General features: G+C 38.2%; 1 protein-coding gene across 1 annotated transcript in view; it reads left to right on the top strand.

Annotated features, from left to right (window-relative positions):
- Positions 1-5,274, top strand: part of LOC134532289 (uncharacterized) — a 47,772-nt gene extending 42,498 nt beyond the window's left edge. Inside the window, exons 2-3 of the mRNA XM_063368707.1 lie at positions 1,607-5,226; positions 5,271-5,274. Of these exons, the coding sequence (XP_063224777.1) occupies positions 1,607-5,226; positions 5,271-5,274 (3,624 nt within the window). The remainder of the gene's footprint in view (positions 1-1,606; positions 5,227-5,270) is intronic.
- The last annotated feature ends 15,017 nt before the right edge of the window (positions 5,275-20,291 follow it).

Genomic DNA, 20,291 nt, shown 5'->3' with positions numbered 1-20,291 from the left:
AAAACAAATAAGCAAGCATTTTTTACTTAAAAATGATTCAATAATAGATGCAAAGTAGAACAAATTAAAAATTATTTTCTGGTTCATTGCTTTGTGATCTATATTTTGTCCGTAAATTATATTTCTTAAATTTCCAACATTTAAAAAAAATACTTTTTTTTATTTGAATTAAATCTTGGTAAAATGCTACTTAATTCAATTATATACATAACTTGCATTTCGATACATGGTGTAATAACTAACATTTCTGTGTCAAGCGGTGTTTTGAAATTCTTTTCGGTGTTATCTCGGTTTTATCGCAATTCACCATACAATATGGACCCTACTTATGGGAAAACTCTTACAGAACTGTTCCTGCTCTTTCCCCCCCCCTCCCCCCTCTAGGGGTCGCAATGGCAAGACAAGGAGGCGCGGAACTACCGCCGGTGTACGAACACCAAGTCGTATTTTTCCGGCTGACAGTTTAAAGGCGCTCCCACGCCCACAGCTTTAGCCGCCATTAAACTGCTAGCGTAACGATCTCTTCTGGGAGCGTGACTGGGCCTGGTACACTGTGAGGAGAGAGTGGAGGGGGGAGGGAACACTTGGTCTCAATTAACAACACTCTGAAGACAGGCATCTCCGGCATCTCTACACTTCAACTGCAGACATTCCTGCGTTAGCTATACACTCTCAATGCGAAACTGTTAAAAAAAAAATAAAAAAAAATTAAAAAAACTTCAAATCAGTGAGATTTCTCTGGAAGAACTGTTGAAACTGCTACAAATATATTCAAAATAGAGCTTTTTCAACAGTTGAAAAAAAATTTAAATTTCGACTTCTCTGAGAATTACAACCATGACAATATGTAGTGGTAGGTTACAGTTTTACTGGTCTTGCTTTGCGTGCTAAGGATGCATTTTCAAAAAAGACAGGATGTACGTAATTGTGATCCCTTGCGAAATCTGTGAGGAAAAATCGTGGCATTCTTCATCGTTCCTTATAATATAAACATTTTATAGTTACTACAGTAACCAACTACTAACATTTCTAATGAACATATTTTTAAATTCAAATTAAAAAGAAAAGTAGTTTTAAATTCATTTTCTGTGGAGGTCTTCTGTATTGTACAGCAACATACTTCCCAAGAACATAAGAGTCACATAGTTATACTTAATTATAGTTAGTATGTAGTTATAATTAATTAAAGATATATATGTTTATAAATTATGTGTAAAGATTAATTAGAAGTGAATATATAATTTCAATATGTGTATATATATACATAATATTATGCATTTCTCATATATATGCTTTCTCTGTGTTAATGTCATTATACAATTATTATATTTATCTCCACAAAGAATATCACTTCCCCCAACAACAAAAAAATAGAAGTTACTGTACTGTTATCATCCAAACAGCCAAGAATTATAATGCGCTCTTAGAGAAAAAATCACTTTGGACTGAGGTTCACTGTTTTAAATATTTGTCATTGTACTGCATGTAATGAAAATCTAGAGTTTCTGGTGCTTATATAAATGTTTTTTACTCTTTGTATATATTAAAATGCACTTATCAATCACTAAAACTGAAACTAAAATTAGCTTTTTTTTTTAATTTTCAGGTGGTGAGAATACTCTCACTCGCAGCGTTATTGGCAACGTGTGTTGAAAACAAAGAAAAAACACAAATCAAGCTGAAACAGCTGAGTCCTTATCTTCAGCCGCCACCATTGGCGAAAACTCCAAGTAACTCGGCTACGACTAAGTTGGGAGCTGTGAAATTACGCTTGTCTTCAGCTGGGAAAGTTAAAAGTCAAATATCAGCTGAAGATTCAAGCGTGCAAAGGGTTCCTAGGTGGAATTTCGGCAAAGAAGCCACTACAGATACATTTTCAGTTCCAAAAGACCGGAAGAACCATGGTTCATCTCGACCGTCGGGAACCAGGACGAAACTGTTTCCCTTGAATTCGAGTCAGAGGCAAGAGACAGCTGGTTCTTCGAAAAGGCAGAGAGCTATACTGCAGTATCCACCAAACCAACAGTTCCTTTCACAAAGTTCGCACGGTCATAAATCATCAAAGGACTGCAATCCCTGCAACAAAGTTCCATGGATTCCTTTGCTCGAACACCATGCTTCCCAAATAGATACCTCTGTTTCAGACTCTGTCGGCCATTACAGCCATCACAGAGACCTGCCCATTTCCCCTCTAGGAATACCAAGCAGTCTGATTGGTCCTGGAAGATTTAAAGACTCCTCGCTGAATTTTCCCGATAATTCTGATAGGTTAAAATTCAACAAACCTAAGGATGGTGTCACATATCTTCCTCCAGCTCTACAAACACCTATACCATGGCCACAATCAAGCAGTTACGTGACACCCTACAGCTCGTCGATACCAAAAAAAGTTTATACTAGACTGGTTCATCCTGAAAGGACGCCGACTGGCCCTCCCAACCAGAATGTTCCTCAGTATAATAATCCTGGACCAATGTATAGGTATTTAGTTCCTCCTCCAATTGCATCACAATTCCCAGGAGAGAATAAATATTTACCTTCACTGTCCTCTTCGCTAACATCTTCAAAAACAGAAACTTTTTATGGTCTTCCTTTTTTCATCCCTCAAAGATCAAACACAACTCGCCAACACGAGAAGATTGTTGAGCCAACTCTATCTCCATTATCTGTGCAGCAGGCGATACCATTTACTAGTCCTCAAGGACCCCCACATTATGTTAATGTAAATGCAAAGTTACAACCTGAACAAATTTATTTCAAGAATCGATCAGCTCATAGTCTCAGGACTCAGTTTTATGAACCAGCCAACTTCTTTCCAGTTCCTCCCTTGCATGAAGCACATACGTTTTCTCATGGTGATTATAATGTATCTTTGCCCGAAAATTTGGTACCTCCAGAAATTTCTGTTGGAAATGTTGCATTTTCAGCAGAGCAGCAGGAAAATGTCCATCAACATCAAATCTCGCACAGTTCTCATGGTACTGACAATGATTTAAAACTACTGGATGTAAGAGGCTCTGTTTTTGATGTAGTTCCTTCTATACCTGTCTCAGAAGATTTTGAAGTTACACATTTCAACGAAAATTTGAGTCAGACTACGATCACTGAGCCAAGTTTTAGTGGATTGCACCCATCAGAAGACCAAGTGATTTCACCTTCACAGAACAATCAAAACTCTAATACGAATTTCTTCAACACTCAAGAACAGTACAATACCCCAGTTGGAAGCCAGTACCACTCAAACACTCCATCTCAAACAGATTCAAATTTAGAGGTGATTAAAAGTGTACAAGTTGCTAATTATATTTCATCCATAGAATATCCTTTACAGTTTGTACATTCACCATATATAGACATAAATACCACATCATCAATTGAAAGTCTCCGAAACACAAGCTTTCATGAAACAAAGGAATTGCATCAAACTCCTCAACCAGAAAATGCATCGCACATAAACTTTAATCCAGATACATCTGATATTATTGTAGGAAAGCCGATCACTCTTGAAAGTAGTGCTTATGATATATTTAACACAACAAGTGGCGAGTATCAAAATAGCATACCTAATTTTGAACAACAAAAATTCGAAAACAGTGACAACTATAACATACATCAAAACTACAGTTCCTTCGATGCTAGTGACTACAATTTGAGACAAAATCTCTCGAGTTATTTGAGTGAAAATTCAAACGAATTTGCAGGAGGATCTGAAGACTATTCTTTTGTATGGAATAATACAAGTAAGGATTTTCATCATAATTTCAAGTCACATATAAACAACAGTGAAGAAGCAAATGTTCGTTTAACAGTTGAGAATAACAATGTATGGTATAACTCTCAGTATGAAGCTACAACACAGAAATACACAGATACATTAAAAGAAGAAAGTCATACCGTCACCAGTCAGCAAGCAGCGTACTTTAATCCTTTGTCTACTGCATCACCCCAACAGAAGGTTACAGTGTACATTCAACCATCAATACAAACTACTGCCTTGCATGATGCCTCATTGGTGCGTCAGATAAATAACCTGGACCAACAGCACCATCATTCCTTTGCTCACGATCAGATTCTCTCATCTTATCGTCATGAATCACCCCACAGTGTTATTAAAAATCCTAAGGGGGCATTTACCATTCAACAGCAAGGTCCACCCCCTGCACCTTTCAGGAACATGTTCAGTGACATTGAGAATATGTATCCCCCGCCATTTAATTACATCGGTGTAATCAAGCGTCCCTTGCATCTTCAAACAAACTCTGCTTCTGTTCATAATCCTTTCATTAACAATTTACCACAAAATTTCTTTAATACAGCTCAAAATGAAGGTCACATTTTCAACCAATATCCCCAACCAGGCCAAGATGAGTACGTTAAATGGACAACTTCCCCAGGATCGACCAGTGCTCCAATACCAACCAGACCACCGATTGTTCCAGCATGGAAAAAACCTACTACATCTATGCCACCACAAGATTCGGTTCATGGCCAAAGTATCCATACCATCAATAGCGCAGGGCTTTTACCACCACCCATGCCGCATCATATACGCACAAATGTTCCAACCAAGAACACAAAACAAATACAGATTATTGTACCTTACACATCTGGTAAAGACTCACTCCCATTCCTGCCACAAAGAGGTAGGCCTTTAGACATAGAAACTACAGGCTGGCATCCTATGACTGGATCGCAAAAAGGTGAAAGTGTCGCAAAGAATTGCAGCAACAGTAACATAAGACAAATATCAGAATGTAATACAGGTACAAACTTGAACCAGTGGTGGCAGCAACAAGAAGACTACCACCAGCACCAGGAATCTAGAACAGTAACCGCAACAGCCTCTGCAACAAGCAACCCTTTCCAGGCTACTTTAACAAATTTAAATTCCTTGATCCGAGAGGGTAGTAACAAACAAAAGCCATTCACAGTTACACAGCAGCACATTCTTGCAAGCAATATTCAAGACTTACTTCGCGGCGAGCAAGAAAATATTACAATTCCAGATAGCATTGACCTCAAACAGCTTCAGAAGTACATTGATGATTGGACAGCTTCCGAGTATTCAAGTTTTAATGCTTCAGTTAACACAAGCAAAGCTAACGAAGTTCAGTCTGGTGTTACACCAGAATCACATAACAGTATTGTATCGCACCAATTGATACCATCTAAAAAAATTCCAGCAGAATATTTGACGACTCCTCCGTCCATATTTGATGACTTTATGTCTGCTGAAAACTCGATTGCGACAGCTGTTCCAAGACTTGCAGGTAAAAATAATATTTTTGTGACTCAAACTCCTCGCAGCATTAATAATTCCTTGGTTTCTTTATCATCGAAAGTTCAGTACATCTCTAAACCAAAAGAAGCCAACATAAGTAATCAACAATCAATTTTTTTCAAAAATTCTTTGTTCTGGGAGTCTATTATAAATAAAGACAATGTACATACAGCTACCACAAGTCCAGCAGCAATTACAGAAACGACCACAGATGCTACGACATATGACACGACAACTGTGACCGAGGTGACATCGTCGCCTTCATGGGAAGATCTCCAAGTATCAATATCTCCCATCACCAAAGAGAAAGTTTACGTAGTAACCCCTCTATCCTCGTGGCCTCCAGAACCAAGCAGTACTCCTTGGCCATCGAGCAATTCACACCGAGGAATACTTTCCAACACCCCCAAGACTACCAAAACTGGAGCGTGGGATCGCTTCCCTTCTAGGAACCCCGAAAATACGATTGACTCATTCCACACTCCAAGATTCTCCATCCGACCAACTCCTGGCACAACAATGCAGCGGTCTTTCACTGTAACCAACGATGACGAAAGTGAAGACTCAAACGTAACTACATTCTATCCAGCCGAGAATGAGATTAGTTACACTTACAACTCCAGAGAAAATGGTAAGTGAATTTCCAGTACTGTAACCCTAGATTCCTAGATTGTCTTGGGTGGTGCAAGAATTTGTGTTTAAAAATAATTTAATTTTTACCCTTCTTAAGTATGTATGAGTTTTTTTCTTTTTTATTGGTTATCTAGTATCGCTAACTTGGCATAGTTATCAACAATTTTAATACATGTTACGATCCCTAATCCTCAATAAATTTCCTAAGTTTCACTATAAGCATTCGCCTTACCTTTAACTTAATATGTTGTACTTACACCTGTGTAGCACAGCGCTGAAAAAAACGGACATACTATATCTTGTCACCATACCATGCTGGATATCAATAATTAGTTTTTCTGAAGACTTTAAAATAAACAGTAGAACTAATTACTGTCCATTACCAGAAAATTAGTGAACATTTTCATGTTTTGACGTACCTTCGCCCAGTTAGATTAGCAAAATAAAATGTAATTTAAAGGTTTATCAATTTCCCTGAGTTAATATCTTTAAATTATTTACCATACATATCAGAATATATATTTCATATGATATCATTAGATTTTGGTTCCTTACAAATAACTTATATGTTACACCTTTCTCAGCAGATTTCTAGATGACTTGTCGCACAGCAACATCATTTGAATTGGTCCATAATGAAAAGGCTGCCATCAGTAAAAGTTAAATCTAGAAACAAAACTACAAGAAAGGGATTATTTCTCAACCAAACTTCCTACATGGCATTTCGAGCATTAGACATATTGCTTGATTTTTTTAACCTTCAGACTTTTTTTTTAAGTCAAACACTATAATGCCAGATTATTGAATGAAGCCCTTTCTGTATAGATTGATTCATTTACATAAGAGGATGAAAGATGAGAGTAGATCATATGCCGGGTTTTCCAAAATATTCATTAAAACGCAAGTGAAAAATGAATGGTATTGATTACAATTGTTTTAAAGCTATCTAGAACGGACCTTAATGTTTCTGAAAGAGTTTAATTGAGTTAACTGTGAATTTAACTGTGAATTTAACTATTAGTACTTAATTGTACTGCCAGGTAACTGGTCCGTGGATAATTTCCCGTGGAGGTTATTGTCTCTGGAGCGGGTGTCTGTTCTAATGTTGAAGTCAACCGGTTAGCAGTTGGTTAGGAAATCAAATCAGAGTCGTAATAGCTTGAAAGTAAGTCGCTAGGCAGAATCTTAAAAATGCCACCATGAAGTGAGTAGGCCTATTGTTAAACAATTGTGTTAACAAGAAATCAGCAAAGAATTTGTGTAATATTAGTACTTTATTAAACTAACTATCGTGGGTAACTGCAATATTTTATATTCATTTGATTTCGGCGCCAGATTTGTAACTTCAAAATAAGTCGAAAATGAATACATTTATTTAAAATTTTAATACATGGCGGATTCCTCCCTTTTTTTAGTTTTGGAAGACTCGTCGAATACAAAAACCAATTCGCGAAAGATTATTATCATTTATGTAAAAAAAAAAATCTGGAATGTGTAATTATGTGTCTGTAAAGTCTACCGATTGTGATACGGCCTTTGCGTTGAAATTAAAGCATTGTGTCCACTGAGCCAAGAAGTTAGGGAGTGGGTGTATGTAATCTCTGCCGTGTTAATCATTGAAGTCAAAATGAGAGCGACCGCCACCCCCTTTAACCATCTGGATATAAAACTTTTTTTTTGTCATCGTAGTGAAATTAATTCCAATTCATTGCTGATGTTTTGTTAACGTTTTTGTTTTACAACACTCACTCCATGTCATTTTTTCGATTCTTCCAACAGCATCGTTACTTTCAAGATGTAAAAATTCTAGTGTTTTGTTTTGCTTACTAATTGCTATCGGGACCGTTAAATTTAGCTGATTCCGTTGGCTGATTTCTAAGTGAGAACCATTTTGTTTTCCGTAGCAGGCACCACCTGATTCGCTTACTTTTCTCCAAGCTGGGAATCGTTGGCTCGCGGTCGTAGAGGGGCGTGTCCAAATAACCTGTGGTGCGATCATGGACACATTGCAAGAGTATGCTACCTGATGAGTCCGCTACAATAATTCAGTTCCGGAACAGACGTCCCACTTAACACGATTAGGGCACACCTTATTGTTCTTATTTAGTTTATACCCACACATTAACTGACACTTCAGGATTTTTATATTTATCTCTTGTATTAATTTGGTTAGTACAGAACACTGAAATCATAATTATTCTCCAAAGCATAACATCTCCTATCGACACGGTTTCGATGACTTCCCTCGACAAAATCTGTCGGAAATACACCGACTACTGCTCTATTGTTGATGATCGACACAGATAGAGCAATGAATAGAGACCTGAAAAATTCGCGCATTCGTTTCACGATAGGCTAGAATCCATAAAGTTTGCAGTTTTGCTGCTTCGGTGATTGGGCCACGGTAAATCTGAAGGACTTTGGGCCATTGAAAAAAAAATGTAAACAAAAGAAGTAGCGAATCACGAGCATCCCAGTTAACAGGTGCTGCGAGTCAGTAACAAAATGAGCAGATGCAATTATTCGCCCGAGTGCATAGACGATCATGGAGTCCATCCTATAGGTCATTGAAATCGCGAATTTTTATGGTCTCTAGCAATGAATTATGATTAGAGTCCCGGAAATTTCGCGGATTCCTCTGGCCTCAGGATAGAATTCAAAGTTATATGTGTGCTCGACCCATGTTTACTTTCCCATTGGTTGATTTCTTAGCGAGAACATTTTTATCCTTGTTATTTGGCACTACCTGATTCGCTTACTTCTCTCCTAGCTGGACATCGTTGTCTCACGGTCGTAGAGGGGCGTGTCCAGATAACTGCGGTTCAATCACGAACACAGTGTGACAGTGTGGAGGTTTGCGAAAATTCCGTGGCTCTAATTATGATTTCCGATGGTACCGAAGCTTACGATCACTTGTTCGCATTGCTTTGCCCATCTCCTTGTGATTGCTCAGGCTGTTGCGATGCGAACTTGCGTCGGGCCTGGACGACAGTGTCGGCCAATGAGCGTGTTTCCGCAGCGGACGGCGAGCGCTCCCGCGGCGGCCCCAGCACGAGAAGCGCGGCCGCCGCCGTCTTCTGGGGGCTGTCGGAGCTGCCGACCTACACGCCGCCCGCCGGCGCGCGGGTGCGCACCTACTCCGGCCACTCCAGGGTACGTACTAGGCCTGGCGGTCTGCGAGCACTCGGCGAATGTCCGATATTCGGCAACAATGCGATATTCGATGATAACTTGGCATTCGATATTCATCAATAATACGATATTCGTTAATAATACGATATTCATTAATAATACGATATTCGTTAATAATACGATATTCATTAATAATACGATATTCGTTAATAATACGATATTCATTAAGAATACGATATTCGTGAATAATTTGACATTCTAAGTATTTTACATTCAATAGTCATGAATAATATGATATTCGATATTCATTAATTATTATTGTATTGTTTGATTCGACATTTCAAATAGAATATTATCCCCCCAGTTATTTGCTACCAATAGACGGGCTTACACATGTCACAAAAAATTATTTGGGGGAAAAATGTTACACGTGTGATGCTAAGATTGCAACATACAACATTATTCACAATTTGTTTTTAAGTTTAACAAATAATCAATTATTATGATTTTAAATTATTAATTATATTGTCAAGACAACTTTCAAAATTAAAACTTAGTGGTTTAAAAAATGCATTGCCGATAAGGTTTCCCTTTTATTTGCACCTGTTTTTTTACTGTATTTTGGAACAATTTTTTTTATTCCTATGAAATGTAAAAAAAAAGTTCAACTCTAAGTTAAAATTCGATTTTAAAATGTTATTTTCATATTCATTACGAAATTCGATTCGAATTAAAAAAAAAAAAAAAACAGTATTCGCAGAAGCCTAGTGCGTGTACGCACAGCTGAGTACAGGTTGCACAAACAAAATCGCAGTGCGTGACCGCTGTTCAATAAACTATCTGAGCTCTCGAAGCGGCGAGAGTGCGCCCAGGTGTTGCTCTGCCCTTGCAGCGGGCATCATCGTGGTTTAGAAGTCAACTGAGAGCTAGAAGGTGGTCATCATAGACACGGAAATATCGCGTGTTCTTCGGGTTGTAAACAAGCAAACCTTTGAATTGCTTTGATGAGTCGATCTCAATTCTCTTGACACATCTGTCTACGACTGTGGGCCAGCCAGCAGTATAGAGTGGTCGAATTAGGCGGTGGACACACCAAGGCGAGCACGAACGCGAGCGCGGGCGCGAACAACGCAACATTAAGGACTGAGTGCAGCAACACACACCGCCGAGCGAGCAGTTCGCGCGACCACGTGGTCTGCGGTCAGGACGCGCGAGCTGCGAGCTGACCGCACATGCTGGGTTGTTCGCGCGGCCAGTGTGCAGTTGTGAGCAATTTGGACGAAAACATGGATTATGAAATCACCGAACGACTTATATAACTTGTAAAAGTGAATGAAGTGCTGTACAATATGTCTATGGAAGGATACAAAAACAACAGAGTAACAAACAAGTAATGGGATGAAATAGGAATCATACTAGGAATGCCAGGTAATTATTTAATTATTATAGGTAGTTATAGAAATAAAAACAAAATTGGTACACATAACTACAAGGTTTTTGCAATTGAACGTACTAAGTGATATAGGAACTTGGTTAGTTATCATTAGTAGCATTAAAAAAGGAAACAAATCGGTCGCGAATCTCAAATGCATAATTTGCAGGCCTTCTAGGAAATATGTTCTGATTTCGAAAGGCCCCAAACTCGCAAATTACAGGCTCTAAAATATGTTCTAGACGTCTTTCACCTTGTTCCCGCGACTGCCTCTGTTCGCTTTGGTGTGTACTGGGTTCGATCGCCAGTCGTTCGCGCCCGCGTCCGCGTTCGTGCTCGCCTTGGTGTGTCCACCGCCTTACATCGGCCTTCTCAAAAGAAGGGGAGTTTCTGCAGAAAGAACTCAGGCAAAATGAAAGCATATGTGGGTGGAGTATACATAGGACTGTTTAAGCATGACACCGAATGAATACGCGAAATTTCTGGGTGTCTAGTGGTGAGGCTCTATATTTACTGCCAGGGGTCTTCTTCAGGCAGCCAATTTCGAAAGGTCTCTCTTTCCTATTGCCAAGGTGTCAGAATACCAGGGAAGGACTTTCCAGCCATTGTTTTTTTTTTTTTTGTATTGGCCAGTTGTGATGCGCCTCTTCTCTTTACCTGTGTTCGTTATTTGGAGTTAGGCCCTGTGTGGCTTCACTCCTCTTGCTTTTTGCTGTTGTTTTTCTTTGTTCGAGCCTTTAGGAAGAGGCATTTCGTAATTAGCCGCATGAAGAAGACACCTGGCAGTATACAGGATGAATTGTAGAGCGTTAGATAAATTGAACAGGCGTGTTGGGAACCGATTAAGAAAATACGTATTGAGCAAGACGGCCTAGGGGTTCAAATGTTTTTGTTATAATTTTTTTTCCTATGTTTTACCGAAATCCTATTTTAAAATTTAGTACACGTTGTGATAAACAATACTTAGGGAAGTTTTTAAAACCATCTGAACTTATTCAACGTGATTAATGTTTTTTTTAATTAAGTTAAAGTTTAAGTTTTTGCCTTTTTTTTTTCAATTTTTCTGACTTTATGAAATCAGAACTAATTCATTAGTCGTTCTTTGCGTCCATCACTGCATTTCACAGACGAAGGATGCATCAGAGAACAAACGTAAATAAAAAGATCAAATCTAAAACATGCTACAAAAAAACTTCTAAAGGGGTTAAGAGGTAACATTTCTGTAAAACTTAGGTGAATGAATAGAACAAATTATAACAAAAAACATATTAGACTTCTAGGTCCTTTTTTCTCAATAAGTATTTTTTAAATGAGTTCACCGACACGCCCGTTTGGATTGTCCGACCCTCCACAAATCATCGTGTGTATCTAAACGTCTAGTCCACATAAGGGGGAAGTGGGGTGAGATTCAGCCGCGGGCAAGAAAAACAATCGTGATGTATACATAATGATTATACATATATATATATATATATAGCATTATGTACCAACACTACTTCGATTTTACAGTAGCCAGTCAAAATCATTATGAAAACCACACTAGACATATCATAAAGTCCTGAAAAGCAAAAAAGCTCTGTACTCAAGAAATGGATGTATGCAACTCCGTATTGTGGGGGAAAACAACATTACATTTGTTTATATTCCTCCGCGTCTTTCCGTCTTTTTACGAACAAGCTGCACAGACAAAACATAAAACTCAATAACAAAAATTAAATAATAATAATAACAATAATAATAATCGCAGCTTCAAGCCAGTCCAGCAAAGCAAACTGTAAACTGCTGCCGCTGACATCTGTCCCGCCACAATTCCGCATCCTTAAGGCCTCTCCTGCTTGGGTTTTTAACATGTTCATCCACAAATGTAATTTTTAGTTTAATATTTAAACACCGTTTTCATTAAAACAGGACATTCTGCCTTTTTCTTTTAAATTTCACCATGGTAAGTCACAGTTTATTTTGTCAAGTTACTGCGATAAAAAAAAATTTTTATTTCAAAACGAGGATTACATAACGTCTCTTAATATTTACCAGTGGGCTACCATAATATTAAGCCTGCTCATTTAATTAATTTTTTTTATATTTGTATAAAAACGGGACGAAATGCAATATCTTTATTTTTTGTTCATTAGAATTTTAATAAAACTAAAAAGATATATTCTGTCGAACGTATTTTATAATTAGTTGTGAAACTTAAACATATGTTTTAATATTTTAACCTACTTTTAATGAAAGAACAAAATGGATATCATAACTGGAACTGGAATACCCAACTCTATTTCTATGAAATTACAAAAAAAAACTATTAAAACGGTCATATAATTTCCCATATTTTCAACACATGTTACCAGGACCGGATTTAGGGGAGGGCAACCGGGGCGAAAGCCCCGGGGCCTCCACAAACGGAGGGCCCCCCCACAATAGAGACTTCGGAAAAAAAAATCTTTCAAATTCCGACAAGTAAACACTAGTAAACATATTTTCCTTTGATATTCGTTTTTCACTGTTTTACCTTTACCCACAGTACTTTGTACATACATGATCATATTATTGTTAAATATTAACAGAAATATCCATTAACACTAAAATTTAATTTCATATAATTCTTGTCTCCGATTATATTTATGTATGTTTTTTTAAATACTAAGAGAATCTACTTCATTTCACAATAAATTATTTAATGGAAAACTGGACTGAAAAAAAATTGTTCATTTTATTTGGAAAATAATTTGGGGCCAGGGGGCCTCCGCTCCTCTGTTGCCCCGAGGCCTCCGGACCTCTAAATCCGGCCCTGCATTTTACACACACATATACACACACTTAAATTTTGTTAACGAAAGAAAATTGATCTTATAATACAGGCCACTTGTTAATAACCTTAGTAATCTTAATTTTTAATATTACTTGAAGTATAAATAAAGTTGTAAATATTTAAAATAACTGACTTTGACAGTATTCGTAATCCAATGACGGGCTCCATGCTCAGGAGACACGAATTGGTGAATCAGTCTTTGTCATTTGTGTTCTATTAAAGTATTCATTTAAAAAAAAAAAAAATATTTGAATCGTTGAGCCAAACATTTACCACTCTGGGTTCAGTTTTATTTCGGGTCCAGGGTCCAGTTTACTATTATAACTTCATAAATAATATACGCAAAATTTGTGTTTTATAATATTTATTTATTTTGTATTTTTGTTCCGTTGATCCCACATGGACTCAAGGCTCCGGGATATAGAACATGTCACGTTATACATGTAGTTCCCTTTACATACAACTATGTATGTGCAGACATTAATATTTACATGATGCAAGTTAAAAAAAAAGTACAGAACATGTTACACAATTTAACTGTATAGTGATACTTGATACTTTATGCAAAACCTGAAACAGCTGTTATCACAAGTCCATTCAACAAATTAACAGTTCAATTTCTCTATTATCAATCAAATTAAAGAATTCCTTCAGAGAGAAGGTAGGATATTCTATAAGTATTTGTTTTATTTTTTTTTTAAACTGTTTTACTTTAACACATTAAATTGTTATATTGTACTAATATAAATTAGAATTTATTCCCTGTCATGACACTGCCATTATTGCGTGATGTACACGTGCATTTTGGTGAATGCGTGTGTCCGGAAGTAAAGAGGTGGAATGCAGTGCGAAGGGGCCGGTTCCGACCAGTAGCGGATCCAGAAGGGGGGGGGGGCTAAGGGGCTCAAGCCCCCTCCAAAAGCATCTGGGTCCACTCAGGGGCGCAACAACTAAATTTCCAACAGGGAAGGGGGGGGGGCAATATACCTTTTTTTATAAAGAATCATCGATCCCCCCTATTGAAGCGGGGGGGGGGGGGGTGCCGGGGGTCCTCCCCCGGGAAAATTTGTATTTCAAGGTGGAAAATGGTGCTATTTAAGCAGTTTTATTATCTAAAAATTGATTACACAGCACTTTATTTGCCCCCATTTGCCCCCACTTCAAGGTTTCAGAGGGGGGGGGGGGGGCAAAATACCCTTGCCTCCTCCCCCCCCCCCTGTTGTTGCGCCCCTGGGTCCACTATTGTTTTAGTGTTTGCCTCGATGAAGCCCAGCCCCAGCTGGGTCAAGCCCCTCCCAAACCAAAATCCTGGATATGCCGCTGGATCCGCCGTCTCGCTGATGCCGCAGGTGGTGACGACGCCGACGGCTGCAACACCACTGAGGGACGCTACCCCCGCGCGCCGGCCGGTCGGCGTGCTGAGCGAGTACCGGCCCGACCGCCGCTCCTACCTCTGGCACTTCCCGGAGCTGCTGGCGCCCTCCGCCGGCGAGGACGAGGCGGCGGCCGTGCGCGACGCAGCCGTCGAGCTGCAGAAGGAGAGCAAGCAGCGCTAGTGTCGCGCCTGCCGCGGAGGCAGCCTCCGTCTCAGAGCGCGCTTTCCGTAGACACAGCCTCGGACTCAGAGCACACTTTCCGTAGAAGCAGTCTCGGACTCGGAGTACGCTTTCTGTGGAAGCAGTCTCGGACTCAGAGTACGCTTTCCGTAGAGGCAGCCTCCGTCTCAGAGTGCGCTTTCCGTAGATACAGCCTCGGACTCAGAGCACACTTTCTGTAGAAGCAGTCTCGGACTCAGAGCACACTTTCTGTAGAAGCAGTCTCGGACTCAGAGTATTCTTTCCGTAGAACCAGTCTCGGACTCAGAGTACTCTTTCACTAGAGGCACTCTTGGACTCAGAGTGCTCTTTCCGTAGAAGCGGTCTCGGACTCAGAGCACTCTCCGTAGAACCAGTCTCGGACTCAGAGTACTCTTTCACTAGAGGCACTCTTGGACTCGGAGTCTCGGAGCACATGCCCCGTAGAGGCAGCCTCGGAGCGTACATTCCGCAGAGGGACCCGAAGTAACAAGCGTGTGTTCGACGCCTATCACGTGAGCTTGACACAAAATTTCGATGTAACTACCCCGTTGTAACATTATATTTTTTTAAAAAAAAAGTGACGGTACGTTCCTGGGGCTATATATATATTTTTTAAGTGACTGTACGTTCCTGGAACGTATCTGATACTATGAGTGTTCTATAAACACCGTCCAAATTACGGAATTGTGACCGCGAATGTTTCTAATCAAACCGTATTAATTAGGGGGCAGTTTTTTTTGCAAAAACGTTTTTGATATTAGTTGTGTGTCAAAACAATCTAGCATGATCTGTGTTTCGTGGTTGGTTAAGTGTCTTTCAAGTACATGTCTACTGTCGACACACGAAGTAAATGCGTCCTGAATGGCCCGGCCAAATAAATCGATGGATTCTCTTGCAGACGGTTGCCAATTACAAGTAAAAAACCACTATTGAGGGTATACCTAATTGCAGTCTAATGAGCGTTCAGATTTTTCCGCAGGAACCTACTATTAGTATTAATTGTTTAAAAAACTACAGTCAATGGATTTTTTTTTAATTCAAGAAAGTGTAGGCAATTAATATATTAATGATTTCTGTGGAGCGTAGGGCTATTTGTCTCACATTCTCACCGCTAATAATATTTTTAGTGTAATAGTGTTTAATACCTACACTCACCACGCATTTCTGGCGTATTGTAAAACACGCGCAGAATTTCTGTGTGCATGATTAGTGGCTTTGACTGTGATTACGTACATTTTAGCTACCTTTGTAAGTGTGGCTGTATTTTAAACTTACACGCAGTTTGTTCTAAATTGCCCGCGTGATAGCCATAAGTAGTTTAGTCCCTCTTTTTCCTGCATAGCCCAGACTCCCTCTATTGCGTGATTCACTTACTTTTTTTTTGTTCCACCGCACAGTCCAGTTCTTGTATAATGATGTAATAGCTCACGGCGAGAGAACAAAGACTTGATAGCGAGGGTTCTGAAGCATATTGTGCGTAAGTGACTGTGCTATTGGTGAAGTGTCGCGGGTCGCAGCTCTGGAACTCAGTGATGCTCCTGTGTGTTCAACATAGATGCTAGCAACAAGTGTCTGCGCGTTGTTTGTGTCATCTGTGATTGCAGCCTTGCAGCCTTGCAGCCTTTTCTGGTTCTGGAAAGATTTTTTAATTGTTTCAAGCTCGTCCCAGTGTTAGTTTTTTTAAAAAAATACTTTCCTTAATATGTACCTACTTACAATAATTATAGCAGCGAGTGCCTTTACTATTTATTTTTAAAATGTTATTACTTCAAGTGAAGTAGGCCCACGAAAATAAATCAATAACTACTAAGCAGTTATTTACATTGTATTTCTTTGCACGAACCTGTGTAAGAAATTGACTTTTAGTAGAAAGAGGTTGGCAGACATTCACAAGCAATGAAGGAAAGAAAAAAAATTCCTGCAGAAAACTGAATTGATTTCAAAACTTTTTTTTTAAATGTGTTTTTGTAGACCTGTGCATGTCTATGTAACGGTGTATTCAATAACTTTTATGTTGGCACAGTTTCTGCACTAAGTAGCTTACATTAAGACAAAAATGTTAAATATAATATGTTATTCGCTACTGTGGTATGTTTCAGTAGAGACGTAAGGCAGTGATTGTATCGCTTGAAAATTACACTTATAGAAAATAATACAAGGATGTTGAGGTTTTTAATGTTTCTTGTACATTGATGTAGCATCTGTTGTGTTATATATTTTATTTATATTTTTGTATTGTGAACTTCCTAAGTGTTGTTAAAATTCTAGTGTCCAAAATTATTAGATGACTTGGTCTTCAATGGTAACAATATGTAGGCAGAATACTAATTTACTGCTCAAATTTAAAGTCTTATTTCCCATGAGCATTGAGGTAAACTGCAATTATCATTGGTTTTAAGTAAAAAAAATCGTAGAACATATACATAATCTCATGTACACTCAGGTTGGTTGGTTTTTTTTTTTTTTTTTTCTCATTAAGAACAGACCGACCATGGAAGTAACTGTTAAACTCTGTAAGCGCCCAAGCGTACATTAAAATACTGTAAACATGAGATTCTTCGCCACAAACAGTTTGGATTTCCAGTTCGCTGTGTGCCTTTGAACTCGCGACGAAAAATTGGTTTGAAATAGTTTTCAAAATGTATACATTTCGTGCAACTAAAAAAAATAAAGCAACCATCAAATATGCAGATTAGATTCCACTAAATTAACACGTATGCTGGCAAAAAATATATTTACCATTGTATTTCACTCAACAAATTTAAAGCAAAACCTATAAGTTTGTAGTTAATCATTTTCCCCTAATCGTTCAAATACAATCCATAGCCTACTTACCAGAAAATGGGTAAGTAAATGTGAATATGTTGGCAACCACTATAAAAAAAAACCAAGTAAACGTGTTTTCAGGTGCATGTAAATGTAATTTCAAGATCATGTACATTTTAAGCTTAACATTGCATTAATAAATTGCAATAAACATTAAGTGTTATCAATCTTACTCCAGCGATGTATTCTCAATTATGTACATATTTCGTACGAGTTGTTTGTGAAGACACGTTGCACTAGTCATATAAAGGCTTGACAAAGAACTACATTGAATTAATTTTTTCTTTGCATCCATTCGTAATTGATTACAGTTTACCGAAATAGCCTATTCTTTCAAATGTGCACCTGAAGTCTTTGTATTGCGTTTTGAAAATGTAGTTTTAAATTTTTGGCTTCATGTGATCGTGAATGTTATTGCGATAAAATAAAAATGCAATATGGATATGGAGGATAGTAGTAACAAATTATACAACATAGACTTCACTACCAAATATTACCAATTAAGCTACAAGAACTAAGATTACTGACTTTAAATTATATTTTACTTCAAGCATGTTAATTTAATGTAACACTAAAAGCAGAGAATCAATAAACATATGGTAAAAAAAAAGTCACTTGATATTGAAGTATTTTTAGATTCTCACACTCTTTTAAGTCCTGTTGAGAATTGTATTTGTAAATATAAGAATCATTGAGTGAATATTAAAATATCTGTAAGATTTTTACAATAAAAAATTACTCTGCAAGGTATTTTGAATCAATGTCACTACTGGTTTCCAGCATCAACAACGATACATGTATTATAACACTTTTTTTTATTTTAGAGAATCTAGTTATTCTGTTATAATTTTATTTATACAAAGAAGTGGTTCCAATAAAAATTCAATATAAGTACAGCAAAAGGATTTTTGCATTTAGTGGAATGAATAAGTTCTATGTCACTTCTGAGTGTGTTTTATAATTCATATAAGTGTAGCTGTTTAGGAGTGAATTTATTTAGTGAAAAGTGTATATTTACTAACTTATACTGCAAGTTTTTAAGTGTTTATTCCTGTGGCAGCTTGTAAGCATGAATATGACACATTTATGACTTAATTTATAGTTCAAAATAATGACTTTGACCAATCATGTATATTTAATTTAATTTTTATTAAATTTTTCACATTCAAAATACGAGTTTTTATTTAGTGGAATAGTTTAAGTGGCAATTTCACCTGCATGTTTTCATTTGTAGATAATACTTATTATGGAAATTCTTCGTTAATAATGAGGTATCAATTTCATATTAATGCACCATTTTATTTTCTCTTGTCATTAATATTAATTAAGTGCAATTATTTTATATTTATCACGATATCTCTCATGCTTTTTGTGTTACAGAAATTTGTTTTCAACACAAATGTATCAAAACATTATCGATAAAAAGTAACATAAGTTTTCATATTTATAATCGTTTTGTCATGTCCACCATTTTGGCCTCAGCCGACACTGCAACACAATCGGAACAATCTTCCCGGATGTGCATTGCAGCCGTATTCACCTATGGAAAGTGTAACGTCGGCACCAGTCGCCCAAATATTACAGTTGCAAATATTCACAACCAGTATGCTAAATGGGCTTGTGACATCGCCTACAGTTATTTAGGGTAAATACTGTAATTTCCATGTGTATGAAAGTACAATGTTGTGTATTTGTGTATTAAAGTACGGTTTTCAAAACCTTTACGTACATGTGTTATGTAAATGCAGATCATAGACTAGTGTATAACATGGTACTATATGTATCTCAGATGAGTCAAAACTGGAACGCTGTGCGCCCGCAGCTACTGCCAACTTACTGGCTCGCCTGCCCACCAGGCCCTAGCTGCTGGCGAATCAGTGGGTTAACCCCCCTTCAGAGCCTGCCCTGACGCCCTCTGCCGCTGTGAATGTTGCTAGAACCGAGACTCCGGTGCTAGGGGAAGGGAATATCCACAGAAGCCCATTTATTTTTTACAGGTGGCTGCCTGGGAAGTTGAGTTGGGCTGACAAGTGAAGTCACCCACCCCTGTGGCCGTATGCTAACAATAACCCAGATGTGCCCAACAAATAATGCGGGCCGCAAGGCCCAAGCACCCAACCCCTGCATAGCTGAATCATTCCGCCCCGCCCAACTCTTCTTACCTGGACCTTTTTCCCTCTTGTCCAGTAGTTTTTTTTGCTTTCTTTATTTTAATAATTGATTAATTGATCCCCACTTGACCCGGCCCAGGGTTTTCCCTGTCTAAGCAGGTTTTACCTGGGTCAGCGTTTTGGCTAAGCAACCAAAGTGGCACCAGTCGCAGCCATGAATGGCCAATAAACCCCAATTAGCACACGATGCACGATGCACGCACCCTTGTTCTGCATGGTTAAAACCTCGCATGGTAGAGTGTATAGGTTTCGGCCTGAGACACACTTAGGTCCCCCTCCCCACACACACACTTAGATTAACTTAGGCTAGAAAAAAAAACTATTTCAGGAATTCCCACCTCAAAGCAATTTTGGAGAAATAATGACCTAATATAAATACTAGGTTATTATTACTGCAATTCCTATCCTTCTCTCCTGATCCTGTCCT

Source organism: Bacillus rossius, chromosome 5 (assembly GCF_032445375.1).
Source record: "Bacillus rossius redtenbacheri isolate Brsri chromosome 5, Brsri_v3, whole genome shotgun sequence".
Lineage (NCBI taxonomy): Eukaryota > Metazoa > Arthropoda > Insecta > Phasmatodea > Bacillidae > Bacillus > Bacillus rossius.
This window is presented reverse-complemented; position numbering and strand designations above follow the sequence as displayed.